The sequence below is a fragment of the Pan troglodytes genome, chromosome 8 (assembly GCF_028858775.2).
Source record: "Pan troglodytes isolate AG18354 chromosome 8, NHGRI_mPanTro3-v2.0_pri, whole genome shotgun sequence".
NCBI lineage: Eukaryota > Metazoa > Chordata > Mammalia > Primates > Hominidae > Pan > Pan troglodytes.
Genome location: NC_072406.2, coordinates 135,797,459 through 135,818,864, shown reverse-complemented (window position 1 = coordinate 135,818,864; position 21,406 = coordinate 135,797,459). Strand labels below are relative to the sequence as shown.

The following is a 21,406-nucleotide window of genomic DNA, read 5'->3' as shown; positions in this document are numbered from 1 at the left end:
GATGAACCAGAGTTCACCTGGCTGAGTGGGTGGGGTAGGGGAGGGGGAGGATAAGAGCGGGGTCTCTTTAGGGAGAGGGGACAGTCTGTGCAGTGGCTCTGAGGGACACGAGTACATTGTATTTGAGGAGCTATAAGAGGACCCCAAATTAGAAAGGGAAAAAAAACCAGGGTGGGGAAAGGCAGGTGATGCTGAAGAAGGAAGGCAAGTGATACTGCTGGGTTCAGCTGTGAGCCTTTCCGTATGGCTGCTCCAGGCCCACAGAGCACTCACAAAGGCCGCACTTGCAATCCCAAGAAGCACAAAGAACTGGGAGCACAGCTTCTCACTGAGAAGTGATGGGGTCATTTCAGAGTACTGTTCCTTTAGTCTAAAAGCATGCAAGTTAAAGAGCTTTATTTTAATAAATGAAGTGGAAAAATTGTTTAGTCTTTAAGAAAGGAGGATAAATTGGCCTTTAAAAAAAGTCAAGCAACTGTGGGACAGGCCTTTGGATTTAATTGCAAGCGTGTATTTGGCAAATCTGGTACCTTCGCAATCATCTCCCACACATTTGCCTGCCCAGTGAGCCAGGCAGGGAGACTGGGGAGACAGGTGTGCTTATTTCCTTCTTCCTGATGGGAAAATGAGGCCTGGGGATGGCCAGGAACTTGCCTGAGGTTTTTTCCAATTATCAAGCAGCAGAAATTTTGAGAGACTGGCATTTAGTAAAGGACAGACAATTGAAAAGATTGCAAGATGTTTGGAGCAACAATATCCACAATGGGATATTTTGTCTAACTGTGTGCCTTGGTTTGGGGGTTCCCAACAGTCAAGGCTGAGATGACAACTTGAGTGTAGGGAGTCATTTGGGGGGTGGTTCCAGGAAGCAGGAAGGAGGGAACAGAGAAAGGGACATGGTAGGGGAGAAGCTAGGATGAAGTTCACTGTGAATGGCAGCAGGAGCCTATGGAATGCCTCTTGCTATGGTCTTGCTATGGCCATGTGCAGGATGGGAGGTTTTGTCCCCTGCTCCCCTCCCATTGGCCAAGGCTTATCCCCAGGGTGCTCACTCCCTGCACTTTCAAGCTACACTTGTGTGAAGGCTGGTGGGCTCCTGGGTGCCCACAGAGGGCCCAGTGAGAAAAGCCAGCAATGCAGAGCCCTTGGACAGAACTGAGGAGACTGGCGCTGGTCACCATTGGCATCTGTAACACCAAGTGAGGTATCTTTGCAAGGTGAGCTGGGGCAAATGACCCATGCATGGGACAACTGAGTAGAAAGATGTTCTGAATTCACCATTTCAAGACCTGGACCAATGAAGGCCCAGGAATTTCTCTGCCTGCATCTCCCAGATGCACTGTTGGTTATAAGGAATCCTAAGCCACTGGTAACAGGAGGGCAGGAAAAGGACTAAAGGCTGGAGTGAACACTGATTCATTGATTTACTCATTTATCAAGTATTTACAAACACCCACTGTTTACCAGGCACTGTGCGAGGCTCAGGGGATAAAGCAGAGATGGAAACAGGAAATATCTCTGTCCTCACCAAAATGGCATTTGCTAGGTCTTCGAGTTTCTCTAGTTGTTTCGGTCCCAGTGGGTTTGCTGTGGATGTACAGAAGATGATACCATGGGGTCACAGGTGGAGGGAGTCAGGTGAGGTAATCCCTTGTCCAATGTGTGATGTACTCAGCCACCTTGCAAGTAGAAGTCATTCAAGAAGGGCATGGAGAAAGAGCTGCAGGATGTAAGCATCTTTGTCCAAGAAAGTGGCTTTCTGGAGGGAGAGATGAGGCTGGGGTAAACCTCAAGCCTTCCTGATGGGCCAGGGGATGGTGGGATTAGGAGACAGAGGACCTGTCACTGCAGAAGAATGAAATGTCCTGGGGGAGAAAATATACCTTATCTCTATAAGGTCTGCCTGGGTGGGGATCCATGGTTCATGTGTTCATGCATAACACCTAAATTCACATCTACATGCACACATATGTGGTTCAGCAATCCTGAGAGATGCTATAGAGCCAAGGATGACTGGCCTTTCTCCAATTCATCTGTTCTATGTTTTAGTGAGGAAGCTTTGGCAGCAGCAGGAAGGATGGAGTTAGCAGGGGGGAAGACTGGGGAGAGGAGCAGCCATTTGGCTGGAAGCTCCTGCATCAGTCCACGGGAGAGAAAGGAAGGGTCTGGAACACAGCAGCAGCTGTAGGGGATAGTGATAGACCATTTCAGGCACTCTAGGGCTTGCTCGAAGGGATTCCACGCTACAGGTTCTAGTGGCAATGTCGAGTCTGAAGTCCAACGTTTCTAACTCTCCCAGTTACTGCTGATAAAACGTTAATCCTAGACGTGGCCACCAGTGCTTCCAACATGGTCCTTTTCCCCCTCACCAGACAGGATGGTGGCCCAGGCCATGACTCCTGGCCTTGAAATCAGCCAGGCTGCCATCCATCTTCCCTGTCCATCTCTCCCATATTTGGGACATTTCTTTGTGCTGAGCTGATGAAGCCCATTGGCTTTTAGCCAAACAAACCAGGGCACTATTTCTGCATTCTAAAAGCTCACTTTTAGGTAGGATTCTCTTCCACTCTTAGAGTCTTAGCAATCAAACACTCTACCTCTTCTTTGTACTGATGGGAAAGGAACATAAGTCATCATTTGCTCAGAAGGGGAGCATATGCTTCCATATTATCAGTTGGTTATAATCCTTGGAGATAAGCACAGTATTTTTCTGTAAATTAAAAATGGATTCGAAGGTGTACCAAGTTTTCTAAATGATGTCTGTCAGTACAGTGGGTTTGCCCTGTGTGGGCTGACCAACCAGATAATATAGTTAGTTAACCTCTGTAGTCCTGGCCTATGTCTTGTATGTCATATGTCATGCAATTTTTTTTTTTTTTTTGAAACCGAGTCTCACTCTGTCACCCAGGCTGGAGTGCAGTGGCATGATTTCGGCTCACTGCAACCTCTGCCTCCTGGGTTCAAGTGATTCTCGTGCCTCAGCCTCCTGAGTAGCTGGGATTACAGGCGTGTACCACCATGCCTGGCTAATTTTTGTATTTTTAGTAGAGATGGGGTTTCACCACGTTGCCCAGGCTGGTCTCGAACTCCTGACCTCAAGTGATCTGCCCCCCCTCGGCCCCCCAAAATGCTGGGATTACAGGCACGAGCCACTGTGCCAGGCCTCATGCAAAGTTTTCTACACAAAGGAACGAGTATGTTTCTGGAACAGAAATGTACCTTCTATGGGAAAGAAAACAGTTGTTGGTGGTGGCTGTGCCCTGCAAAGAAATTCTGCGTTCTCCTGGGGATGCATCGAGCTACTGAAAAATTAGCAGGATTGGATTACACATTTAAGTGACTATCAATCATCCCACTCAGCATAAATGCCAGAGGCTGACTTATATTCTCGTTCCTGACGTGAGTTTTGTATTTAACATGTATCAGCCAATAGAAAAATAATTGTAGGCGAGAGCAGCGTGAGGCTCTTCCTCGGGACGTCCTTCCATCAGCATCACTTGCCTGTTCCCAGCCTCCACACCAGGAGGAGTTGCCCCCTCGAAGCCCAAAGCCCCTGGAGGACTAGACCTTAGTGGGAGGCCAGGTCAGGGAGAGCCCTTTCTGCAATTCCCCATGCACTGCCTGGAAGGTAAGTCACCCGCCTGCCCTCCTGGTTTCCTGGGCCAGACAGTAGTTTTTGATGAAGGGAGGCGCCATCTTGCTTTTCTTCAAGCTGGGGCAGCAGATGGGGGCGCCAGCCAGGAGCCAGTGAACTACTTAGCAAGGTGAAGAACAGCAGCCATCAGATCTTCAGCTGTGGGCTGTTTCAAAGGATCATGGAACTTCCTTTTCTTAAGATTGTTTAGAATGATTTGAATTAGGATTTCCCAGTCCTTGTAGTCTGACTGAAATCCTTCTTCAGGAGAAGCGGTATCTGGGCCAGCCCAAGATCCTCTTCCTTGGGAAGAGGGAGCCCGCGCAGGCTGACCTCTCAAGCCTGAGTATGCGGCTGCACCAGCCCCATGCGGGGAGGGGTGGAAGAGGAGAAAACAGACGGCCCAGAGTCTAGGGGCAGATTCTAGGTTGGCTGCTCTTCCATAGGGAGGCTGGGAGCCCCTCAAGAGAGAAGATCCAAGTGGGGGTGCGGGAGGGCCTGGCTGGAATAGCTCTTTTCCACTCTGCCACCTTCTCTCCCAGCACCCAGGCTGTGGTCACCCCTCATAGAACCTGTATGTGCCACCCGATTGCCTGGTTGCCAGGGGAGGTGCCACTACTGTCGATTCGGACGAGACTACGGATAGGGGCAGCAAACCAGTGTACCTGGTGGGAACGGGAGAAAATTACCGGAAATGCTAGAATTACCGAGCACAACAGCACAGCACAAAAGGTATCCTGGGGTTTCCAGTTCTGCTGACTCCTCCAGTAAAGCCAGAAATCAGGATTTTGCAGGGATGTCGTTCTTGGCCACTAATTTAAATAAAAATAATGTCAGATTCAGTTTGCGGACATGGGTTTGTGACCTCTGATTAGAAGCAACTCTGTTAATTTTTTTCTTTTCTCCTCCTTACCGCCAGAAGAACTAATGCGTATAACCTAGGCCTCTAAAATCATATCAATGAGTCTGAAAAAAAGGAGGCCATCTTTATTTGAACTTTTGTTGTTTGATGCAATGTTTTTAAAGCATTTTAACTCGGTCACAGCTGAAGTCAGTCCCTGAAATACTGTCCCGGGGAAATATGAGCTCTAAGAGATTAGATTACAAGGATCACTTTTTTTTTTTTAAATTAACTTTTGGGGAAACAAGTCACATTTGTCTCAAAGCAATTCAAATAAAGGATTTTTTTTGTGTGTGTTAAACTGTTTTTGTAACCCCCTACTCTTTACTGATGCTCAATAGGAAAAGCTGTATTCTGTTTTCTGCATGTAGGAATTTTTTTTTTTTTGCCTTTCTCTCCTAGAAAAGTTCCACAAGAGACTGTGTTGCTTCTGCCTGGCTCTCCTCTCCTGGCAGGGAGGCTGGGTGGGAAGCGTATCCCCTGAGGTCTGGGAAGGGAGCTTGAGGGAGGCCTTTCCCAGAGTTGTGGTATCTGGCACCAAAAATCATTCTAAGGGAAAGGGACAGAGGCGGGACATCTGGCAAAGCAGAGGGACCTGAGCTGTTAGGAGTCCAGTGAGGGCCACTGTGGGAGGAGAAATAGCGCTGGTTATGGGGGGATGGAGAGGTGGTAACTAAAGCTGGGGGTGGTCTAAGTATAAGTGGAAAACTGGGGTACCATGGGTGGGAGGGGTTTGACTTGTTCCTTGACTTTGCTTGCCAATGGAGCTCCATTTGCAAGTCCAGAGGCATCCTCATTGAGGTTAGGGCTCTTTCCATTGGAAGCTACAGAAAAGCAACTGAAGCAGGCTTAAGATACAAGAGAATTCATTGGCTAAGGAGACAGAAACTTCAAGGGGTATGCGGACATCACGCATGGCTGAATCTGGGGATAGATGATGTCATTGGGAACCTCTCTTTACATCTTGTCTCTGGTTTCCTCTGAAGTTGCTTTGAACAAATTCTCAAAACATAGCATTAGAGATAAGTCTCAGCAGCATCAGACTTTCATCCTACCATCTTAAAAGACCTGCAGAGGAAAGCACTTCATTTCAATAATTCAAAGAAAGACTTTGGGTTGACCAGGGATACTCCAAATGTGGATAGCATGCCCATCTCTGTCCCACTTTCTTTGGCACAGAGATTGCAATTTTCCAAGTGGCCAGGCCTGGGTCATGTGTCCTCCCTTTCCCTTGGGGCTAGGAAAACGAGGTTACCTTTCCTAAGAACTCAGGTGGAGGAGAATGGGAAAGAGGGTGCTTCTACAGAGGAATATTGGAGGGTTGCTCCCAGAAGAAGGTGATTGCTGAGCTGCAGAAGCAGCACACAGCTCTGTGGAGACAGGGATTCTTGCTGTCTTCTTGACCACTGTGTCACTGGCACTGTGTAGTCAAATGAGTGTGTGTTCCATTGACAGCGCCCTTGACCGGGAGCAGGGACAACATGATCTGGTCATTGCTGCCTCAAGTTCTTATAAGTGATCTAGGTAAAACTACCTTACATAACCGGGCTTCTGTGTTCCCTTTAAGTACTACGTGTTGAGTCTGATTAATAAAATTTAACAAGCGCTGCAGGGAAATTTGTCTCCTGCCATGATGGATATACTCCATGCTGTACCCTGTGTATATGGGGGGTCTCTGTACTGATCCCCCAAGTTAACTACACTTTCCAAAATTTAATGGCCTCATATTGGGTATACAGGAGCGGCGCCTGTCAGCAGACAGTCCTCCTTACTTTTAACTCTGCTGGGCCCCTTACAACCTGGGGAAAATCATTTCCCCCTTTGACATTTTATGGCCTTAAAGGAAATGCTATGTTGAAGGTAATAGGCAGCAGGGACTTGGGGACTGCTGGATGTGAGGGATCAAGCTCAGCTGACACATTTCTTTGATTTCGATCATGCTGCTGGTCAAGTGCACTGTCAATGGAACACACACTCATTTGACCACATGGTGCCAGTGACGCAGTGGTCAAGAAGACAGCAAGAATCCCTGTCTCCACAGAGCTGTGTGCTGCTTTTGCAGCCCAGCAATCACCTTTTTCTGGGAGCAACCCTCCAATATTCCTTTGTAGAAGCACCCACTTTCCCATTCTCCTCCACCCATGTTCCACCTTATGGCTTCAGCTCACAGATGCACCTTATTTGCTTGTATTTTCCAAATGCCATCAATCTCTTCGTAAGTCTTTGCATTGCTGGTTGAGTGTCCTTCCTGAGTCTGTGTCTGAGAAAATGAGAAGGAGAAGAAGCCCTTGAACATGTAATAGTACGCTTCTACCACCAAAACTCAGGCTGTGGGGTTTCTTTTTAAATTCAGAATGTTTGTGTAAAACTGTACTTTGCAATGTCAAGATGACTCTTGCTCTGGGTTGGGGCACAGGAGCATCTGACTGAAGACTTTTCTTGAGGATCTAGTGAAGGATAAAAGTACAGGCATGAATGACAAGGTAGGTCATTCTGACCTCCTCTGGTCACATGCTGATTTCTCATCTTATTGCCTGACACTGAACGTGATAAAAGATTCAGGTTTAGTCACTAGAAACACAACTTTTCATGATCGCTGTGGAAATGTCTTGGCCATGCTCAGGCATGCGGGAGTCAGATATTCTTGGGCAGGGAGGTCTTATGTTACCTCTGATTTGGAGCCAGCTGGTCCCCACAGGAGCCTGGGATTCTGGCAGTCTTTGGTGACAGAAGGTAGTTTGGGTACTTGTTTGTTTTCAACAAAGAGCCGAGTCCAGGGAGGCTGGGGAGAAGACGCCCGAGGTGTCAGCATGCTGGAGAGGACTTCCCAGGAGCAAATGGACCTAACTCCCCCAAGCAGGAGAGCCTGACTCTTCCTGAGCCCCCAGAGGACGCTTCATGCCTGAGGCTGGCTTGCAGTGCCTGCAGCAGAGAGTCCCAGAGCGAAAGCTCCGTGTCACCAGCCCTTAATGTCAGGCAGCATGACCAGAGACCTAGGCACCCTATGATGCACTCCCAAATTCCTGCTTCTCTTTTCCTGTGGAAGCCCCTCACCCACTCTCAGCCACCCCATTGCATCCTCTGCCCTGCCCGCCTGTCTTCTATGGGCTCCCGCAAGTCAGCTCTGTCTTCTTTCCGTGTTAATTAGGGCTGATTCTGCATGGCCCTGGGAGCCTTCCCAGTGACTTTCATCCCACTTTAGGGCAGAAACATCCCTTTGGTACAGAGGAATGGTTGAATTTGAGTCTGGATTTGACACTTTGCTAAGCCTGAGATCCTAACCTCTATGAGCTTAAATGTTTTCATCTTTTAAATGGGAATAATAACACCAACACTTCAGGGCTGTTAAAAGATTAAATATAATAATGTTTATAAAATGCCTGATATACAAAACACTTCTTAACTGCTGTGAATTCTTCTCTGAGAACAGTATATCTGCAGAAAGTTCTTCAGGATTGGTGTAATCCTGATGAAAGTGCCATGTCCATAAAGGCAGGTGCTTATGAACAGTGGCTCCTTCACACACTTCACCCCCTATTGCACTTGTGTTTGTCCACTCACCTCTCTTAAGGTTTCCCAGTTAAGGGAACTCTTGATACTTTTCTTCCCTTCCACCATCTTCTTCCACCAACTCCCCATCTGTGCCCTCCTGTCCGTTTCAGAATCGCCTTTGGCTCTTATCTCAACCTTGTTCTTCTGTACAGGAACTCAGTGGAGAGGACTGTGTGGGGAGCACTCAGGTTTATTTCTTAATCCTGGCCTGCATCCCCAGGGCCCAACCCTGGCAGACTTAGAAGGTGACCCTGGAGCTTCAGAGTGGACTCTGCACCCACAATGAGACCCAACTTTGTTCTGAGGAGTTAGAAGTAAAGTCAGGGAAGGGAAGAGAGGTGGATTCCTCCTCCAGGGTCCTTGCAGTTGGTATCAGAATGAGTCAGCCAACTTTATCCTATTAAGTCTTTTCTGGCAGTTATTCACGGGCTAGGCTTAGAGCTTTGGTCATCTTCACCAACAGAGTGGGGGCCTGGGTGACTGTGAAAGAAGACCCCCCTTTGGAAGGCTTAGCTGGAAACCATTTCTCTAAAGTAGACCTCACCATTTCCTCCTAAGGGCCTGAAGGGGTTATTATTTTTAAGGCTTTTAAAATAAATAGAGATGGGGTCTTGCTGTGCTGCCCAGGCTGGACTCAAACTCCTGGCCTCAAGGAGTCCCCTTGCCTCAGCTTCCCAAGTAGCAGAGTCAACAGCTGGCACCCTGATGATACAATTTTGAGTATATTGATGAAATTTTTCTGAGTATTTAAGTTGTACGTGTGGGTGGTGTTTTTTCCCCCCGTCAAAAATGTGTGTTTTCTTTTTTCTTCTCTTTTTGGATTTTGGAAATATTTCTGAGTGTTTTGCCCCCTCTGAGTTACTGGGAAGTGCTTTACAGAGCTGCTGTCATTTTCTACAGAAGAAATGGAAGCCTTTGTACATTTTCAGGAAACACTAGAAAATAACTAAAAGCATGTGATTTGGAATGACTCAGACCCAGGCCCAAGGCCTGGAGGCTCATTTCCTAGGTAAGTTAAGCAAATCGGTCAATCTTTATACAGCTCAACATACTCACTTATAAAATAAAATTAAAATAGTGTCAACTTTTTTATTATCTTAAAATTGTCCTCTGAAGAACAGTTTTTAATTTTAATGAAGTCCAATTTATCAATTTGTTGCTTAGTGAAACCTGCCTTTGGTTTTGCGGCTAAGTAATATTTGCCTAACCTGAAGTCCCAAACATTTTCAACTCTGTTTTCTTGTAGAAGTGTTATGGCTTTAGATTTTACATTTAGGTCTATAATCTATTCCTGGGAGAGAATCTTTGCATAGGATATATCTTATAAAAAAAAAACTTATAGAACTCTCAAAACTCAATAATAAGAAAACAAAGAGCCCAATTAAAGAATGGGGAAAAATTTGAACAAGCTGTACCACAGAACATATATGGAAGGTAAATAAGCCTATGAAAATATAGTCAACATCATTAGTCATTAGGAAAATGCAAATTAAAACCAACTGAGATGCTGCAAAACAACTATGAGAATGACTACAATTTTTTAAAACTTTACCATACCAAGTGTTAGTGAGGTTGTAGAGGAGCTAGAATTTTCCTATACTGCTGATGGGAATGTAAAATGGCCTAACACTGTGAAACAGTTTGGTCATTTTTTAAAAAATTAAACATAAACCTACTAAATAATCCAGCAATTCTACTTATAGGTGTTTATCCAGGAGAAATGAAAATGTATGTTGATAACAAAGAGGTGTATAGGAACGAATATTCAGAAAAGCTTTGTTTGTAATAGCCCCAAACTGGAAAGAACTAATATGTTCATTAAGAAGTGAATGGATAGCAAAATTGTGATCCATCCAAACCATAGAATACTACTCAGTAATAAGAAGGAATGAACTCTTGGTACACACAGCAACCTGGGTGGACCTCAAGGTCATTATGTGAGTGAAAAGGACAAGCTCAAAGCTACGTACTGTGTGATTTCATTTACATACCATTATTGAACTGACAAGCAGAGCTTGGTAAGTGCTTGCATACTGGGACTTGACCTTTTGGAACGCTTGATCTTGGAGCTCATTGGCCAAACTGTGGAGTCCAAGCCACATGTGGAGGCTGCATAGAGAACAGAGACCCTCCTGTCAGCAGTCCCACCTGAGCTCCCAGCCAACAGCCTGCTTCACCTGTCGTCTGGATACTCCAACCCAGGAGAGCCCCTGCATGGCTGCAGCCCAACCCTCATCACATACAGCAGATGAACCTCCCAGCTGATCCCAGCCAAGCCACAAAATCATGGAAATTAATAATGTAGTTGTTGCTTTAAGCCACTAAGTTTTGGGGTAGCTTGTTATAGAGCAACAGTTAAATAAGTTCCTACGATTCCAAACTTACATCTTGCTAGCTTACTGACTCTGGTATAACACAAGGCCTGTTTATAAATGTCTTCTACAAATATCCTGGTGTTGCTCTTCACAGGATTGAGTTGGGCCAAGTGTCCAGCTGTGAAATAGTATGACCGTGACCAAGGAAGATGCCAGTCAGCCAGACCTTGGCCATATGTCCAGCCATGGAGCTGGGATGGAGTCAGCTCTTAAACAATACCACCCAGTGAGTAGGGAAGAGCTTTCCCAGAAGAAAGTCAAAGTGCAGTTACCAGAAGAACAGCAAATGGGCATAGGGCAGAGAAGCCCAAAGCAGCAGCCCCAGAACATCTAGACCACAGGGAACTCTCAGCAGAGGGAAGAAATGAGTGGATCTGGGAATCTGAGGATATTTACAGAAAGAAAGATTAATGCTTTGTGTAGATTACAGAGGATAATTTTAGGTAGAGCCTTTCATCCACTGCCTGGCACATAGGAAGTGCTCAACTAGTCATAGCTATAATTATTTTATTTTTATTATCATTACCAAAGAGTGGCCCTATAATATTAATAGATATTCCTACCTCTGCAGGCATCAGCCCAACACTGGCAATAGTGGCATAGAAGTACATTTGGTTCTCCGTGAAGGAACTGTCCCTAGTCTACACGGCCCCAGTATTTAAAGGCAGAGAAGTGTTGTGCATGTCTATTTGAAAAGTTCTTCTCTTATTAACTCATAGCCCCAGGGGCTGATCTCTGATGTAGCTCCTTGTTTAGGAGACAAATAACTCAGCTTGGCCTAGTCATGTATGGTTTCAAGGTTTCCATAGAGACTAGGATGGAGACAGACTGAGCTTCTGAAGTCTTGACACCTTTCCTTTGCAGTCAAGGGACAGTCAGGGGCTCTTCTGTGAGATCACAGATAGGTGGTGTGTGGTGTGTGGTGTGTGTGGTGTGTGTGGTGTGTGTGGTGTGTGTGGTGTGTGTGTGCAGGTGTGTATCCAGACATGTGCATAGTCGGTCCTGTCTTATGAGAAACGGTGTACCCCTGGGAATCACAGTGAAACGCCACCACATGTCCCTGGGGTTAACGCAGGACAAATCTCCAGGACAGCCTGAACCAGGCTGGCTGACCACAAATCCTCCTGTGAATGGGACCTCACTGTTGGAGGCTGGCTGGGGCCACTTGGTGGCTGGCATCTGCTAACTTTTAAGCTCAGAGGCTAGACTGCATCACAACTTCAGTTATGTGAATGCAAATGGCTTGGGTGCAAATGCTTGGGCTGTAGCAAAAGCAAAGTAGGAGATATGACCTGGGTCTCATGGAGCTTGGTCTTAGTGCTGTCAGGTGCAAGGCATTCCTCTTGATGTTGGAATCCCTCTGACTTGTTTGGGAGAGGAAGTTAAATTGAGGCAATATCTGTGTGTCTGTAGTATGAATGTCTCCAGCATACATTCTCTATCTAGGAATCTATTTCTGTTGTTTCTCTGTAAACCTTTATACTGAGCACCTGTTCCTTGCTAGGCACTAGTCCACATGCTGCTGAACAAAATGCGGTCCTTTTCTGCAAGAAGCTCACAGTCTAAGTGGGGAAGTGGATAAGTAAACCAGGAATTGGAGCACGTGGCGCCTAATGCTGCAAAGTGCTATAGAGCCACGAACAGAGCCACCTCCATGCCCAGATCTCAGGAAAGTCTTGGGCTTTTTGGAGAGACCTGCTTAGCTTCCTTTCTGCCAAGGCTGGCTCCTTCTAGCCACAAAGAGAATGGGACATCTGTCTTCCCATAGTGCCCACCCCCTGGTCAGTGTTGATAGCCATATGATCTGTCACCTGGCCAGGTACCTCTCCTTTCTATCCGTGGTTTGGTTACTTAAGCCAGTAATGCCTCCCTGCCACTCTTGTCCTAGCCTAGGTTGAATTTGTCTCCTGATACCCTCAGCCCCTGCAGTTCAGCTCATCCAGGAGGTGCCTGGTGATCTACTTCTCAACAAAACATCACTTGCCAATCGGTGAAATGGGAAGAGCTCTTTCAGGAGAGGAAAGAGAGTTTGCCAAGAGAAGGAGGAGCACGTGGAAATGGCCTGATCAGAACTAGACAGAAATCAGGCTGGCTAGGGGGACTCAGCAAGGCTGGGAAGATGGGTTAGGACTGGATTGTGGAGCTTTTTATAATCGGCCACACAAAAAGTATTCGCATGGTGTCTGCCAAAATAGTAGTTGCAAAAGACCTTTGCATTATTTTAAAAGACTATACCCATGTCCAGGTACTATTATTGCATTAGGCACTCAAAGCTCTTGCTGCAAGTGGGTGTGGAGTCGGGAGGTCAGGACTCAGACCTTAGACCTTTTCTCTCTAACTCTACTTGATCTCACGACATTGATAACTTCAAAATTTGTCCTGTGCACAGCCCACTCTTCTGACCTCAGACCTGCCCATCCATCTGCTTCCTGGACATGCCCACTTAACTGTCGTTTGTGTATCTCAAACTCAACAAGCTGAGCCCAGACTTCTCCTCACCCAGTCTGTTCCTCCCGCAGTTTTCCCTGCATTATGTGGGTGGCAATTCCATCCTTCCTCTGTTTCGGCAAAAACCCTAGAGCTGTTCTACTTGACTTGGCTCTTTCTCTCATACCCCAAGCCAATTCCTTAGCTCCTCCCCTTGGTACTTCTTCCCAAATAGACCCAGAGTCCCATTGAGAAATACCACCTTGCTTTGAGCTTCCATCAACTTTAGTCAAGACCTTGGCTTCCCCTGACCTCTCCCCCTGTTTCCACTCTACCTTCATCTATTCCCAACCCAACAGCCAGAGGAATCCCATTAAATCTAAGTCATACCATGTCACTCTTATGCCCCAATCTCTCCAGGGGTTCTCATCTCATGCAGAGGAAAACGTGAGTTCTTGCCATGGTCCACAGGGGCTTCATGGTCTGGCATCCTCTGACCTCCCCAGCTTCCTGCCCTCATTCCACACTCCCTCACTTCTCCACTCCAGCCTCAAGGATGCCAAACCCACTCCAACCTCAGGGCCTTTGCAAGTGCTGTTTTCTCTTCCCAGACATTAGCATGGCTCATTGCCTCACAGGTTTTTGCCTAAATGATATCTTTTCAAAGAGGTCTTTCTTAAGCACCTTTTGAAATATGTGCCCTCAGCAGTCTCAAATCCCTTCTTTGGTTGAGTTTTTTTCTAACATATTTCTTGCTTTATAACTTCCTATGTAATTTCTCCATTCATTTTGTCTTTCTCCTCCTTTTAGAAAGTAAGCTCTATAATCACAGGGATTTTTCTCAGGTTTGTTCACTGATAGATTCATTTGTGTCTAGAACATGTAACTGTACATCACAAGTGCTTGATAAATTTTTATGGACTAAATGAATTGTGCCCAGAAATATAGGCACAGGTGACAGATTAGCTCTTAGTTATGTCCCCAACTCAGTTTCAAAGCTCTTGAACCTTTTGTAGTAGCAGACAGTTCCTGAGGCTAGGGATAGGGTGGGAGCTGGAGACCAGGCAGATAACAGAGCACAGCATCACTGCTGCCACTCACTCGGGTCACCTGCTGCTCCACGTGGCCCAGAGCTTCTGTGCTCTGTGCAGGGCAGGGGCCAAGACTGGGATGTTCCTGCTTAAAGACTGGACTCAGTAAAGTCACGCTATGAGATCATGTATGAACTAGGAGAAAACCTGCCCAATAGCATTGAACGCCATGGAAACCCATCTACTTCATACTTGGCTCCAAGAGGGACTATCTTTTTTAAAGCCTCCCCTAAAATATTGTTACCAGAAGTTGACCCTTGGAGAAGTTACATCATTGGTGTAATTCAAGAGACCTAAGGGAGAACATTTCATTTACAGTGCACCCAGGTCCTCAGTGCCCCCTAAGAGCTTGGCAGGAACAAACACAAGTCCTCCCATGAAGGACACACTATGCAGTTACTCAGAACTCCCAGAAAAAGACTGCCAGTAAGTTTGAGTCCCCTGTTTACAATAATTACAAAATAGCAAGACAACAAGCCCTTTGAGCCAGAGTCAGACCAAACAACATATAACAGAACAGAGCTACGATGGCACTTAATAATGAAAGTATGAATTCCAGAATATACAGTAAGTATATACAAAAGGCACTGTTAACATAAGTAAGGTACAAGAGACTATAAAAAATGACCAGAAGCAAGAGTAAATTTTGAAAATTGAAAATATAATTATAGGAATTAAGATCGTAATGGAGAAGTTTAAGATCAGAATTGACATAGCAGAAGAGATCACTGTGAAATGGAGGATAGAGCTGAAGGATTTACCCAGAAACCATCAGAGGGACAAAAAGAGATAAAAAATATATAAAGGCGAAATTAAGATGTGTAGAAGGTAAAGTAAGGCTAGTCAATAGATAGGTTTTGAAGTTCAAAGGAGATCATGGCAAGAGTGGGGAAAAAATGATACTCAGTGAGATTACTGTTGAACATTTTCTGCAAATAATGGGAGGAAAAAAATCTGACTTCCTAAATCCTTTAAGCTGGTCTGCTAAAAAGAATCCACTTCTAGATGTGTGACAGTTAAACCTCAACACCAAAGACAAACAGAATGGCTTAAAGCAGCCTGAAAGAAGAGACAAATTACTAACAAAAGAAAAAAATGGTTATACTGGGAGCAGATTTCTCAATAGCAGCAAAAATATTATTCCATCATCTTTGGAAACCAGAAGATGGTGGAAAAACATCTTTGGATAAATAAAAGAATGTTAACCTTGTACAGCCAGTGAAACTGGCTTTCAAGAGTAAGAGTGAATTACCTACATTTAGATAAAAACAGAACATTTACCACCCAGGGCTGGAACTAGGTGAGGCAAGTGAGGTGCCAGGAACATAAAATTTGAGAAGGACTCATTCTCAGTGATGTGAAGTTCAGGGTTAGTGCCTGAGAGTGAGGGTTAACACTGATATGGTTTGACTGTGTCCCCACCCAAATCCCATCTTGAATTGTAGCTCCCACAATTCCCATGTGTCATGGGAGGGACCCGGTGGGAGGTGTTTGAATCATGGGGACAGATCTTTCCCATGCTGCTCTTGTGTTAGTGAATAAGTCTCATGATCTGATGGTTTTATCAGGCGGAGTTTCCCTGCAGAAGCTTTCTCTTGCCTGCCACCGTGTGAGATGTGCTTTTGCTCTTTCTTCATCTTCCACCATGATTGTGAGGCCTCCCCAGCCATATGGAACTGTGAGTCAATTAAACCTCTTTCCTTTATAAATTACCCAGTCTTGGGTATGTCTTTATCAGCAGCATGAGAACAGACTAATACAGACACATTTACTTTAATTTTGCCTCCCAGGTGCCTCACTCTAGTCCTGACCCTGTTACCACCAAAGTATCCCCACTGAGGAACTTCTAGTGAATATATTTCAAGAAGAAGGGAACTAACCCCAGGAAGAAGGTATGAGGTATAAAAAGAAATGAGTTAATGAAATACAAAATGTCTAGACAAGTGTAGATATTTTGAATGTATAAAAAGTAAGAAATGTTTAATATTTGGACTAAAAAGGGAAAGATGGAGCTGGACAGCCAGATGACAGTAGCATCTGAGCCAGGAGGGGATGACTGCTGTTAAAACAGTCAGCAATTCTCATATTGTACAAAAGGGTGATGATTGTCCTAAGATATGTGCTTGTTGGAATTTCTCTGGTAGCTGCTGAGTGCTGCTTCTTGCTGGACTTCCTCTGTGACCCTTGGCTTTCTCTGCCTTGCATTTTGGCCGCATGGGAACCTGGTTGCTCTCTCATCAGGGTCCATGGGCTCCTCCACATAAAAGGCCACATGACCTGCATCTTCAAGCCCCCCTCAGTGTCCCAGAAAATATGTGTTTAACACCTTAGACTCACAGTTTTGGTGGTTTCTGTTGTTGTTGTTGTTGTTTGGCCCAAACTGAATGAAGTTGTTTATTCTGCTAGACTGAAAGCTTCATGAGGGTAAACTGAGACTCTTCGCTATTGAAATTCTATTGCCAGGCGCATCCCCCAGCCCACAGTAAGTACTCAAAGAATCTTTCTTGAATGGCTTTATAACCATTTTTGATGGAGAAATGTAACATATGGGTATTACCCTTTGGTTTTTCATTTCTCTAGTCTACAGATATTTGAGCACCGATCACGATGGTTAATTTTAGGTGTCAACTTGTTTGGATTAAGGCATACCTAGAGAACTGGTAAAGCATTAATTTTAGGTGGATCTGTGAGAGTGTTTCCAGAGGAGATTGGTGTGTGAGTCAGTGGATTGAGTGGGGAAGATCAACCGTCAATGTGGGTAGGCACCATCCAGTCATCTGGAGGCCCGGAAAGAAAAAAAGGCAGAGGAATGGTGGATTCTTTCTCTCTCTCTCTCCTGGGGCTGGGAAACCCTTCTTCTCCTGCCGTTGGACATCAGAACTCTGGGCTCCTCGGCCTTTGGGCTCCAGGACTTATACCAGCCCTCCCTGGGTTCTCAGGCTTTTGTCCATGAACTGAGAGTGACACCATCAGCTTTCCTGGTTCTGAGGCCTTCGAACTTGGACTGAGCCACATTAGTGACATCCCTGGGTCTCCAGCTTGCAGATGGTCTATTGTGGGACCTCTCCATAATCGCCTGAGCCAATTCTCCTGATAAATCTCCTCTCATATGTCTATATTTTCTATTGATTCTATCTTTCTGGAGAAGTCAAATACACACACTACCTTCAAGCACTGTTCTAAGTACTACAGAGATAGGCAATGATGAGCAAAATATAGACATGATTCCTGTCTTTACAACCCTTGCTGTCTAGGCTCATGATTTTTAAACATTTCAACTGGTACACACTTACCACACAATGATAAAGATTTGATGTATCTTTAGTACATGATGTACTCTGATGTTTTCTATTTTATTCATGTTTTTTCCTAAAGTAAAAGGGCTGTCACAACCTGCTAGTTGATTTTATGAGCCATGACTGCTCAGATTATTCTTGCAGTTTGAAAACCATTGACCCAGTGCAGAGGTTCGGAATCTCTTCTCTGTCATGGATTCCTCAAAAACATATTTTACAATGCACAAAACAATGTATATAGGATTAGAAAGGAAACCCAGTACCTTAAAGTGCAATTACAAGAATATTTTAGTAAATGAATGTGTCATATATTAATATGTGTGCTTCATTATTAATGCATTCAACACAAGATCTGACAACCAACTCATATTGCTGTAATTTTGAAGTGATGAGCAGAAATGCTATTTTTAGAATTCTGCAACTGTAATGTGATATGAAAATATCTATGATTATTATTAGTTACAAAGTCATAGGCACTGCTAATACTACTTTTGAGTGTCACATTCATGATTGAAGGAATGCTACATTTCAGGTTAGTGAAAACAAAGAAATGTTTTTTCACCATCCAAATTAACAAATCCCAAAATGTCTGTGGATCCCCAGATAGGAATCCCTGGTCTAATGAATCCACATTTTATCTCAGTAATACCAAAAAAAAAATTTTTTTAAGACAGGGTCTCAATTTGTCACCTAAGTCAGAGTGCAGTGGTGCAAACATGGCTCATTGCAACCTCGACCTCCCAGGCTCAAGGTATCCTCCTGCCTCAGCCTCTTGAGTAGCAGAGACTATAGGTGCATGCCACCAGGCCTAGCTAATTTTTGTATTTTTTTGTAGAGACGGGGTATCACCATGTTGCCCAGGCTGGTCTCGATCTCCTGGGCTCAAGCAATCAGCCTGCCTCAGCCTCCCAAAGTGTTGGGATTATAGACCTGAGCCACTGTGTCCAGCCCTAATCTCAAACTTTTTATTGCAACAGGATCAGAGGTGCTACTCTTTTCTTGTAACACTGAAATGAGAGTACCAAAGAGGAAAAAGTAGGTAAATTATGTTTGCTTAACAACTGTGGGAATCAGCCAGGGGGGCCCTTAACTGCCCAAGGCTGATCATTTTCCCATAAGCCACTGGGTCTTTCCAGTAGGTCAGATCAAGAAATTCAGATCCACGTCCCAGGTAGACTTGCAACCACACCTCTTGTGGGTGCTGCTCACTGGGGACCTACTGATTTTAAAAGCCAGGAAAAGAAGAACGGCTGCATATAGGTAAAGGCAGCAAGCCCACTGGTGAGGTGTGGGCAAACAGGAATCCCAAGGAGCCCCCTGCAGCCCCTCCACCTGCTCCACCTGATCTGAAGCCAGTAACCCACACAAGGGGGAGCCGGTCCTGCTGTCTGATTCACTCCCGAGTGGCCAGGTTCAGTTGGAAGGAAGAACATCTTATAGAGGCAGCTGTGTGGGCATCTCAGTGGCGTCTCACTTCCATTGTGATAATACATGTGTGGCCCTCAAGGGACATCCCTTCGAGCTGCTAATAGGTTGACATTAAAAAAAGATGGGGAAATACCAACAAGTATTCTGAACCAATTTAGCGTTGTTCAATCCACCACAAGAGCCGAGCGTGGGAGGGAGCGTTTTATCAGCTCCCCGATGTTTGTCACTGAGAAGGTGCCTGCTTGCTAACACGTCGTGGAGAAAGTCACTTCGAGACTGTAACTGTTGGGTAAATAAGAGGTTTCCTTGTGCCTTATAGGCCATGGGAGGTGAATTCTTTGAAAGAGCTGAACATTGACTTAGAAAGCACGGTTATTGCAGCCACCTCTGCTATCCCATGACTTATTGAGGGGCCAGAGGAGGAACCCCACCCCAGGTTCTTCTTGTTCCATTTTCCATCTTCTTGTTCTCATCTTGTTAAACAGAAATGAGACTGTCAGTGATAAAGCTTAGGCAGGAAATTAGCAGTTTGCATGATTTGGAATGTATGATGTTTAGTTTTATGCATTAACTTGGCTAGGCGATAGTAGCCAGTTGTTTAATCAAACAAGAATCTAGGTGTCACTGTGAAGGTGTTTTGTAGATGCGGTTAGCATATACTCTCAGTTGACTTTAAATCAGAAAGACTGTTATCCTCAATAATGGGGCAAAGTCTCCTCCAATCCGTTGAAACTGAGGTTTCCCAGAGAAGAAGAAATTCTATTTCAAGACAACTGCATTAACTCCTGCCTGGGTTTCCAGCCTAAGTTTCACACTTGCTGCCCCCACAATCACATGAGCCAATTCCTTAAAATACATTTCTGAATATATATTGGTTCTATTTCTCTGGAAAACCCTGACTGATACAGGATGCATTACTTTTTCCCCCTGTTTTAAATAGTTTTAAGGCAAGAATCTGAAAGCAAAGTGACTTAAACACAACACACACACAGGCACACAGACACACACATACAATCTATGAGGCTGGAAGAAGAGGCCTCCGGGCCAGTGAGGGGCTGGAAAAATAGAAACATTTGTCTTTCTTTTTCTTTTTCACTTCGTTTAGTGTGCAGAGAGGAGCAGCCAGTTTTTATCCATCCAATGGGAGATGAGGTCCTTCCTCATCTCCCACTCATGTTCCTGTCTTCTGTGCTGACTTTCACCGCCACGCTGCTGCCCAAACCACACCTGACACAGTCCCATAGTCCCCACTGTCTTCACTCCGCTGTCCAACATCATCGAGGTGGCCTCACCTTACTGATGCTTTCTGCCCCATTTTCAGTCTTGAAGCTTTTCCAACCTGGGTTCCTGTGGCCCTGCTCCTTCTAGTTTTCACTGCTCATCTCTCTGCATCTTCTCAGTCTCCCTGTTCTCTCTCCACCTGCCCCATCAGAGGTTCTCTGAGTCTCTCTCAATCAACACACAGTTCCTGGGTAATTTCTTCACTTGGATGGCTTCAACCACCTCCTAAATCTAGATGATTCCCAAATCTTCCTCCCCATCCTACAACTGTCCCTCCTTTAAAGCCATCAACCAACTATCCCCTGGACTCACCCACCTCAGACTCAACGTATCCCCAAATGGACCCATCATTCCCACCCCCCAGTTCTTGATCTCAGTGGGTAGAATTTCCATCCACTAGCCACCCAAGCTAGCCTCTCCTGGAATAAGAACTCAGTCATTTCGTATGCCTGATCTTAACAGGAATATAAAGTCTTTTACTTAACTCAGGTGAATGGAATTGGATTATTCTGAAGCACAATCATTATTCCAAGTACATGGTTTCTGTAATGGGATAATTGGCTGCCCCTGGTCCTAGACAACACCTGAAGTAAGTAACAAGTGCACCTGTGTTTTTAATCAAAGTAAAAAAATAATAACCAAGAATAGTCAAAAGGCACAGTGAATGTGTTAGTGGTACTTCTGATAAGTCCATGGCACTAAGCAGTTGGACTGTGACTTAATCTATTTTCATTGCTATAATGAAATATCTAAAACTGGATGGCTTAAAAACAACAGAAATGTATTTCTCACAGTCCTGGAGTCTAAGATCAAAGGAAGTCCAAGATCAAGGAACTGGCAGACTTGGTGTCTGGTGAGGTCCTAATGCCCAGTATATAAATGACCATTTTAGTGTGTCTTCACATGGCAGAAGGGGACAAGGGAGCTCTCTGGCGTCTCCTTTTTCAGGGCACTAATCCCATTCATGAAGATTCCACCCTCAGGATCTAAGCATCTCCCGAAGGCCCTGCCTCCTAATACCATCCCCTTGGAGGTGAGGATTTCAACTTGGGAATTTTGGGGTGACATGAACATTCAGGCTATAGCAGAACACTTACTTGTGAGTGAGTGAGAGGGACAAGACGCGGTTAAAGAGGCTGGCAGAGAGCGAACCACAAGAGGACTTGAGACCTTGGTAAGGATATAATCTTTGTCCTAAGTACAATGGGAAACCATTGGGAGGTTCTGAGCTCCATTTGGAGCAAGATTAGATGGGGCCAGAGTAGAGCTCATACTTCTTATTCTGGTTCAGTTGGTCTGGGGTGGCCCTGGCGTCAGTGGGATTGACAAGTTCCCCACATGATTCCAGCTGCTGCCCGGGGAGGACTTTCTGCACTGTACAAAATCCTCCAGAACCTGAGACTATGCTGTGACCCCATGAG

At 45.2% G+C, this 21,406-nt stretch overlaps 1 protein-coding gene across 1 annotated transcript in view; it reads left to right on the top strand.

Moving 5' to 3' along the window:
• Window positions 1-17,926, top strand: part of CPXM2 (carboxypeptidase X, M14 family member 2) — a 232,864-nt gene extending 214,938 nt beyond the window's left edge. The window contains exons 14-16 of the mRNA XM_054659951.2: window positions 15,549-15,658; window positions 15,771-15,872; window positions 16,387-17,926. Of these exons, the coding sequence (XP_054515926.1) occupies window positions 15,549-15,658; window positions 15,771-15,830 (170 nt within the window). The 3' untranslated portion in view covers window positions 15,831-15,872; window positions 16,387-17,926. The remainder of the gene's footprint in view (window positions 1-15,548; window positions 15,659-15,770; window positions 15,873-16,386) is intronic.
• Window positions 17,927-21,406: the final 3,480 nt, after the last annotated feature.